At 38.6% G+C, this 9,601-nt stretch overlaps 1 protein-coding gene across 3 annotated transcripts in view; it reads left to right on the top strand.

Moving 5' to 3' along the window:
• Positions 1-1,109: 1,109 nt before the first annotated feature.
• The window catches only part of PHLDB2 (pleckstrin homology like domain family B member 2), a gene marked incomplete at both ends in the record, with an annotated part of 112,089 nt that continues 103,597 nt past the window's right edge, over positions 1,110-9,601 (top strand). For 2 of the 3 annotated variants that reach the window (XM_079704217.1, XM_079704216.1), the window contains one exon: positions 1,124-2,458. In XM_079704217.1, the coding sequence (XP_079560343.1) occupies positions 1,124-2,458 (1,335 nt within the window). Of the gene's footprint in view, positions 2,459-9,601 lie in introns of all 3 variants that reach the window. The other variant, XM_079704218.1, reaches the window with a different exon arrangement.

Here is a 9,601-nt window from a genome sequence, read left to right as displayed (position 1 = left end):
GAGGACTGTCTTAGCAGTACCTGAGTTCAAATTTATGTTTAAATTGTGCTTTCACTTTGATGATAACTTAAAGAAAATATTTTTATCAGTTTGAAATATAAGGCTTCACATTTACAGTGATAATTTGTGATTAAAAAAACATTTTCATAGACTAAAACTGCAGTTTCTTAAGTTAATATTGTTCAAACTAGGGTCTGAAACATATTCTTATGGGTACATCCATTAAAAAAATTTTCTTTTCATCGTGGAAAATAGAATCCTAATCTGATCCTGGAAGAATGGGTGGGTTTGGATGGGTGCAAAAGGAGAAAGGTGTTTCCATGAGAGGAGAGAGTTAGATCAAGGATGATCATGGTGCCTCTGGGATGCCTGGGAACTTGAAGGATACATCAGTTTTAGGTTTTTAAATACTCCACCCTGACCCTGATATGGCAGGAATATGGGGAACACTCCTTCGTCTACTATTACCTACCTTTCTCTGATGGATGCAGGAGCTTTATTAAGTCTTTTTGTTGAGAAGGTAACTCTCATAGTCCCCCTTTAAAGAATCATCTTCTAACCCTCATGTTAACACAAAATTTTAATGTCTAACAGTGTCTAACACAAAATTAGACCAGTCTAACACAAAATTTTCTTTCTCTGCCAGAATGTGAATTTAGTTTCCTCAGGACTTAACCTCTGAGCGGTTAATGATTCTTGCAGAGACATCTAAAGGAAGGCCCATTGCAGCATCCCTTTGGGTTTTTGCTAGGTACTCAGGAAGCAGGTGGTCCTCCAGGGACTAGAAAACTAAAGGGACATTGTCTTTTTTAGGTACCACCCTCATCTTGCACTTGTACTTGCTTAGGGATTTGTTCCTCTCAAATTTCATTGATGTCCTCTTGAGTTATTTTTCTTTTGTACAAGAAACATCCCAGATCAGTGGTCTTTATTCATCTTTATTTTGCAGGACAGCTTTCCTAGTTTATTTCTAAAACAGCGTTTGTGTTTTTTAATTACAACAGATTGAACTGCAAACCTATTTGTACTGATGTAGGCTGAAAAATGTGGTTAGTCTTTTTAAATCTTCTTTGTTAAGTAAAGCTTTCTCTTTTTTTTTTCCTTTACAGATTCCAACAAGATTATGGCAGAGCAGAGCCACATGCAAAAGCAGCTGGATTTACAGAATGGTAGCTTAGAGGTGGGCTTTGTGGCGAATTCCCTCGAAAACGATTCCCAAAACATGATGGAGAGCCTGAGCCCGAAGAAATATTCTTCCAGTCTGAGATTTAAAACCAATGGAGACTATTCTGGTTCCTATTTAACTCTCTCACAACCTGTGCCTGCTAAAAGAAGCCCTTCTCCTTTGGGAACCAGTGTCAGAAGTAGCCCCTCCTTGGCCAAAATCCAGGGAACCAAGCAGTTCTCTTGCGACGGAAATGACAAAAATATTTCCGTGAAACCTCCCACCCCTTTACGCAGCACTTCACCCTCCCTTAGTGGATATCCACTTGGGAGAGCAGACTTTGATCATTTTACAGGCCGGGACACTGAAAGGTCCTTGAGGCTTTCAGAGAAGCCTCCCTATTCCAAATATAGCTCAAGGAATAAATCCCATGACAATGTCTACTTTCTTGGAGGGCTGGAAGGCCGAAAAGCATCTGGCTCACTCCTGACCATGTGGAATGGAAGTTCCCTGAGTGATACTGGCTCCTTGCCCATCGGTAGGTCAGGGGCAGCCAGCATGCCTTCAAGCCCAAAGCAAGCCAGGAAAATAAGCATCCAGGACAACCTGACACTTCAGCCCAAGTTGACCAGACACAAGGATCTGGCATCTGAAAACATCAGTTTAAAAACTAGGAAGTACTCGAGCAGCAGCCTGAGTCACATGGGCGCCTATAGCCGATCTCTCCCCAGGCTGCACAGAGCCACAGAGAATCAGCTGGCACCTCTCAGTTTGCCTCCAAGAAGCTCTCTGGGCAATTACAAACGAACGAAACTGGGGGAAAAGGATCTACCTCATAGCATCACAGACAATGACAATTACCTGAATTTTTCTTCTTTGAGCTCAGGAGCTTTACCCTATAAAACCTCTGCCTCTGAGGGCAATCCTTATGTGAGTTCCACCCTCAGCGTCCCTGCCAGTCCTCGAGTGGCTCGGAAGATGCTTCTGGCCTCCACCTCCTCCTGTACCTCTGATGACCTTGATAGGGCTTCCTACTTGGGGACCAGCCCAGGTCATTCATTCCCTCCCGGAGAGCTTGACCGAGCGTTTGCGGCCAGGAGGAACTTCTCGTGTGGGTCTGTTGAGTTTGATGATGCAGATCTGGACAGCCTCAGACAGGCCTCAGGAACCCCCCAGCCTGTCCTTAGGGAACGGAAAAGCAGCATTAGCTCCATTTCAGGACGAGACGACCTGATGGATTATCACCGACGGCAGAGGGAGGAGAGACTCAGGGAGCAGGAGATGGAGCGATTGGTAATCTTCTCATCTGACTTGACCTCACTGTTTCATTGAATAACTTCTTGGAGACAAAGCCCAAGGATATATGTGTAGAATTTCCATGTACACCAGCCACTGGTCCCTTCCTAGATTTCCTCCTGCTAACCTTCCTCTTCCCAGATCACTATTATTAGTCATAAATGGATAGTTTGAAGGCCTACATGTGCCTAATGTTATATTAAGTTGCTCTGCAGAGGTCTCACAAGTATATATTCTTGATAAATCTAACAAAGATAGCTGTGAATTTTGCTGAATTTCTTTAAAAGTCTTACAAACTTCTCTCTTAAGACTATGAGGAAACACTGATATGTATTATTTATGTCATCAAATGTGTATGTATATGCTATGATGGTAATAATCAGTGAAATGACAACTCATTGGAAATTAGGCAGTAAGTTTCTCTGTATAGCAAGTTGTCTGTAAAGTTGAAAGGTTGCCCCAGTGGTGCTCAACCTTTTTTCTGCACTGTATATAGACACACACACACACACACCATACTCCCTTCAGCCATGTCTTAATACATATAGTGACTCCAAACTACACATGCTCAAAAAAAATTACTGAGTTGTCTTTTTCTATGGATTTATGATTACTGTAAAAAATATTGAAAATAATAAGAAAAGAGGAAACAGGAGAGTCCCACTAATGAATGAGAACAAACTGCTGCATTTTTCTATTTTCTTTTAAGCATAATTTTTTAGGGTGAATACCTGTAAGATTATTTTGATTCATTAATGATTAATGATTTCCTTAATGTGGGAAGCTGCAGGATGGTAAAGCTGATTTACAAAAGTATAGGAGTATCAAAAGTATTTTAGTTACTTTTGATACTGGAATAAGTATGTATGCTGGAATAAGATTTCTGAATCACATACAAAACTAGTTAATGCCCTACAGGACAATAAAATTGTAACTTCTGGATTATAATGAACAGAAACTTTTGCATCTATACAGGACGGAATTTGCTTGAAATTTTAGAAAAATAATTATTCACACCACTCACAGTTTTTGATAAGTTAATGTCTAGCCTTACAGAGTTTCCAAATATCCTAATCACTAATAGTGAATGAACACAAATGTGTATACCCCTAGAGAATTTGGTATTCTGTGGGTGGGTATGTTAGATGGTGCTCCAGTATGGCAGTTCCTTTGTTATCATAAATAATCTCGAAAGATTTTTCATGATCACAAAAGGCATTGTATTTGGGCCTAATTCATTGACATAAGCTAGAAAAACTTTTAATTAGCATATAAAAGCCTTCTTGTATATAGATAGCAAATCTAGTGCTATACTGTACTGAACAACTGTCATTGATAAAGCCAGAGAATCAACTTCTATGATTTATTAAGTTACCTAGGAGAGCATTTCAATGGCTTCATCATTCCAGAGGTCTTCATTAAATGCTTTTATTTACTCTTCTGTTCTAAGGGTAGGAAACCAAACTCTTACTTATTTACTTATTTTTATTTTTGGCTGTGTTGGGTCTTTCTTGCTGCACGCAGGCTTTCTCTAGTTGAAGTGAGAGGGGCTACTCTTTGTTGTGGTGCACAAGCTTCTCATTGTGGTGGCTTCTCTTGTTGCTGAGCATGGGCTCTAGGCCAGAACGTGGGCTCAGTAGTTGTGGCTTCCAGCCTCTAGAGCACAGGCTCAGTAGTTGTGGCGCACAGGCTTAGTTGCTCTGCGGCATGTGGGATCTTCCTGGACCAGGGCTTGAACCCGTGTCCCCTGCATTGGCAGGAGGATTCTTAACCACTGTGCCACCAGGGAAGTCCCAAACTGGTTTCATCTTTAGCACTTATAAGAGTTGGTGAATTTTTCTTTCCTCTAGTTTTCCCAAATCTGCTGAGGTTCCTGGCTATCCAGCAAGTGACCTTTTTACTGCCTATAAGGTTGGTGCCCTGTAAGCCACAAACAGGTCTTAGTTCAACTTCTTGGGAGAAGCTTTGGCTATTAGCTTCAGATATGAAGTTATAACCCTTTCTCCTTAATAAGGGGCTTGTCGTATCTGATGAAGTGAGGCTAATTTTTAAGTAAGACACTCTACATTTGGCCTCCGTTGTATTGTCTATTTGTCTGATTATATTCCAGTAAAAGGGAGGACAGATTCTTACTGAGCCCATGCAAATAATGTTATTGCCATTAAAAAGTCTCAGAAAAAACTGTTTCTTCCTGAATCTGAAAGACCAAGGAGAACAAACTAACATTAAAAGAATGTTTCATTTAGTTTGCAACATCGGAGTCAACTAAACTGATGGTTAGAGATAGATCAGCATGAATGCTAAACGGGTTTTCCCCATCAGAAAACAGAACATTAAGATAATGCCAATAATTTTCCAAAACACATGTCCACATTTAGAAATTAGATTTCCAGTTTCAGTTCAATCTGTTCTATGTAATTAATTCCTCTAACCTTGGGTCATTAATTTGATTTCATGAAGTTATCTATTTCTGAACTAAAAGAAGTCCTGAAAATCTGATTTAGCCTCTAGTACTATCTCATACTTGTCTGTGTAATGTCAGCTCTTCTGTCAGCCTCTGACCCTAAGTCCATTCTTTGAAATATCAAGAGTGAAGAGTATCTGGTAAAGTTCTGTCCACGAGGCTCTGAGACTGTCTTTCTTTGTTAAAGGCACATCCTCACCTATAACTTAAGCAGAGTCTTTAGGAAAGCATGAGAGGAAATTGTGGACTACTGGGTGAGGGTAAGAGTAAGTGGCTATGGTTAATCTACGGTTAATTTAACAAACAGTATCAGCAAGAAAGAGAATTTAAATCTTCTATTAGGCAATAAGATGTTGATCTTATTTTTTTGAATAAATTTATTTATTTCATTTATTTATTTTTGGCTGCGTTGGGTCTTCGTTGCTGTGCGCGGGCTTTCTCTAGTTGTGGCGAGAGGGGGCTACTCTTCGTTGCAGTGCGCAGGCTTCTCATTGCGGTGGCTTCTCTTGTGGAGCACGGGCTCTAGGCACGCAGGTTTCAGTAGTTGTGGCATGCAGGCTCAGTAGTTGTGGCTCGTGGGCTCTAGAGCGTAGGCTCAGTAGATGTGGCACATGGGCTTAGTTGCTCCACGGCATCTGGGATCTTCCCAGACCAGGGCTCAAACCCATGTCCCTTGCATTGGCAGGCGGATTCTTAACCACTGCACCACCAGGGAAGCCCATGTTGGTCTTATTTAATCAGTGTTTCCCGTGAGGGTGAGAACATATTACAGAGAGTGAGGACGTTGACATATATCCAGGGCCTTTCTGTAAATTATGCAATCACTGAACTTTATGTTATAATATTTTGCCTGTACAAAATTAGCCTAGGGAAGGCTGAGCTTCTCATTTGATTTGACAAATCTTCCTATGCATTTCTTGATAGTGTTGAGCTATTTATCAAGAAGGGGCTTAACAAATAAACCTAATTATTTCTAGCATTCTTCTTTTTGTAAGGTTAAGAAAAAAAATCCTTGTCATTGCCCAATAGTCCTCTGGGAAAACTTAAAGACAGTTCAAATGTAGAAGGTATCTTGGAAAAAATGTGTTTTCCTGAATTTAGGGTCTGATCTTGGGAAGGCGAAATCAAATATTAATCAGAGATTATGTTATTTGAATAATATAGCATTGTGGATGCCTGAGAAAAATGAATGTTCGCAGTTTGGTTACCTAATAAAGTGAGAATAAGTTATTTATTATAAACAATAAATCTTAAAGTAATCAGATGAAGAACTGTTTTTGGTCATTTTAAATATGCAAGTATATATCCCAGTTAGGACAAGGCACAAAAGATTACTCTTGTGAGATACTGAAACTCTTCTTTCTGGGCAGATTACAAAAAAATAAATAAATAAACTTTTGCTATCTTTTGTAAGCATAGGCTGATTTCTCCAAGATAAGTAAGTAATTTCAATAAGAGATAATTGCATTTTAGTTTTACATTAATAGGATACTTCTCATAAAAAATTACTTTATAAATAAACTCATCAATGTTGTTCAAACTTTGCCAAAGTTTTAACATTTTATTACATCTTTACAGAATTAACTATTTGCAGATATTATAAAGTAAGTCAAATAAGCTCCCTTTCTGCAAATCTAAAATTTTTAATGTAACTTTATTTTATTAAAGTACAGTTGATTTACAGTATTGTATAACTTTCAGGTGTACAACATGGTGATTCAACATTTTTATAGATTATACTCCACTTAAAGTTAGTATAAGATATTGGCTGGGGGCTTCCCTGGTGGCGCAGTGGTTTAGAGTCCACCTGCCGATGCAGGGGACACGGGTTTGTGCCCCGGTCTGGGAAGACCCCACATGCCGTGGAGCAGCTGGGCCTGTGAGCCATGGCCGCTGAGCCTGTGCGTCCAGAGCCTGTGCTCCGCAACGGGAGAGGCCACAACAGTGAGAGGCCCGCATACCACACACACAAAAAAAATATTGGCTGTATTCCCTATACTGTACCATATATCCTTATAGTTTATTTATTTTATACATAGTAGTTTGTACCTCTTAATTCCCTACCCTTCTATTGCCTCTCCATCCCTCTCCCCACATGTATCACCAGTTTGTTCTCTATATCTGTGAGTCTCTTTCTGTTTTGTTATGTTTATTCATTTGTTTTATTGTTTAGATTCTACATGTAAGTGCTAACATACAGTATTTGTCTTTCTCTGGCTGACCTATTTCATTAAGCATAATATCCTCCAGGTCCATCCATGTTGTTGCAAATGGGAAAACTTCATTATTTTTTATGGCTGAGTAATATTCCATTGTCTATATATACCACATCTTCTTTATCCATCTGTTGATGAACTCTTAGGTTGATTCCATATCTTGGCTATTGTAAATAATGATGCTGTGAACATTGGGGGGCATATGTCTTCTCAAATTACTGATTTCTGTTTCCTTTGGGTATGTACCCAGAAGTAGAATTGCTGGATCATATGGTAGTTCTATTTTTAGTATTTTGAAGCATCTCCATACTGTTTTCCATAGTGGCTCTGCCAGGTTACATTCCCACCAACAGTTTACTAGGGTTCCCTTTTCTCCACATCCTCACCAGCATTTGTTATTTGTGGTCTTTTTGATGATAGCCATTCCGACAGGTGTGAGGGGATATCTCACTGTGGTTATGGTTTGCATTTTTCTGATGATTAGCAATGTTGAGCATCTTTTCATGTGTCTATTTGCCATCTGTATGTCTTCTTTGGAAAAATGTCTTTTCAGGTCTTCCGTCTATTTTTAAGTTGAGTTGTATGAGCTGTTTATATATTTTCGATATTAACCCCTTATTGAATATATCATTTGCAAATATTCTCCCATCCAGTAGGCTGTCTTTTTGTTTTATTGGTGGTTTCCTTTGCTTTGCAAAAGCTCTGAAGTTTAATTAGGTCCCACTTGTTTATTTTTGCTTTTGTTTCCTTTGCCTGAGGAGAAAGATCCAAAAAAATACTGCTACAACTTATGTCAAAGAGTGTTCTGCCTATGTTTTCTTCTAGGAGTTTTATGGTTTCTGGTTTTACATTTAAGTCTTTAATCCATTTTGAGTTTATTTTTGTATATGGTGTTAGAGAATGTTCTAATTTCATTCTTTCCCATGTAGTTGTCCAGTTTTCCCAGCATCACTTGTTGAAGAGACTGTCTTTTTTCCATTGTATATTCTTGCCTCCTTTGTCACAGAGTAATTGACCATAAGTATATGGGTTTGTTTCTGTGCTCTCTATTCTGTTACATTGATCTATGTGTATGTTTTTGTGCCAGCATCATACTATTTGATTGCTGTAGCTTTGTAGTCTAGTCTGAAATCAAGGAGTGTGATTCCTCCAGCTTTGTTCATTTTTGTCAAGACTGCTTTGGCTATGCAGGGTCATTTGTGGTTACAAATAAGTTTTAAGATTATTCATTCTTATTCTGTGAAAAATGTCTTGGATATTTTGATAAGGATCACATTAAATCTGTAGATTGCTTTGGGTAGTATGGACATTTTAACAATGTTAATTCTCCAGATTCATGAACATAGGAAATCTTTCTATTTCTTTGTATCATGATCAATTTACTTCATCAGTGTTTTATAGTTTTCAGAGTATAGTTCTTTCTCCTAGTTGATTAAATTTATTCCCAGGTATTTTATTCTTTTTGATGTGATTTTAAACAGGATTGTTTTCTTCATTTCTCTTTCTGACAGTTCATCATTAGTGTATAGAAAAGCAAGAGATTTCTGTATATTAACCTTGTATCCTGCAACTTTACTGAATTCCTTTATTAGTTCTAATAGTTTTTTGTGGAGACCTTAGGGTTTTGAATATATAGTGTCATGTCATCTGCAAATAGTGACAGTTTTACTTCTTCCTTTCCCATTTTGATGCCTTTTATTTCTTTTCTTATCTGATTGCTGTGGATAGGACTTCTAATACCGTGTTAAATAGAAGTGGCAAGAGTGGGCATCCTTGCCTTGTTCCTGGTTGTAGAGGAAAAGCTTTCAGCTTTTCACCATTAAGAATGATGTTAGCTATGGGATTGTCGTAAGTGGGCTTTAATATGTTGAGATATGTTCCCTGTATGCCAACTTTGATGAGAGTTTTAATTACGAATGGTTGTTGAATTTTGTTAAATGCTTTTTCTGTGTCTATTGAAATGGTTATGTGATTTTTGTCTTTCTTTTTGTTAATGTGATGTATTGCATTCGTTAATTTGTGGATATTGAATCATCTTTGCATCCCTGGAATAAATCCTACTTGATCATGGTGTATGATCCTTTTTTATATATTGTTGAATTTGTTTTCCTAATCTGTTGAGGATTTTTGCACCTCTGTTCATTAGAAATATTGGTCTGTAATTTTCTTTCCTTCTTTCTTTTTTGTCTGGTTTTGGTATCAGGGTAATGGTGGCCTCATAGAATTTATTTGGGAGTGTTCCCATCTCTTCGATTTTTTGGAATAGTTTGAGAAGGATAGGTATTAGCTCTTCTTTTTATGTCTTTTTTTTTTTTTTTTGTGCTACGCAGGCCTCTCACTGTTGTGGCCTCTCCTGTTGCGGAGCACAGGCTCTGGACGCGCAGACTCAGTGGCCATGGCTCACGGGCCTAGCCACTCCATGGCATGTGGTATCTTCCCAGACTGGGGCACAAACCCGTG

This window comes from Hyperoodon ampullatus, assembly GCF_949752795.1.
Source record: "Hyperoodon ampullatus genome assembly, chromosome: 5".
NCBI classification, from domain to species: domain Eukaryota; kingdom Metazoa; phylum Chordata; class Mammalia; order Artiodactyla; family Ziphiidae; genus Hyperoodon; species Hyperoodon ampullatus.
The sequence above is the reverse complement of the archived record's forward strand: the minus strand, read 5'-3'. Positions and strand labels throughout refer to the sequence as shown.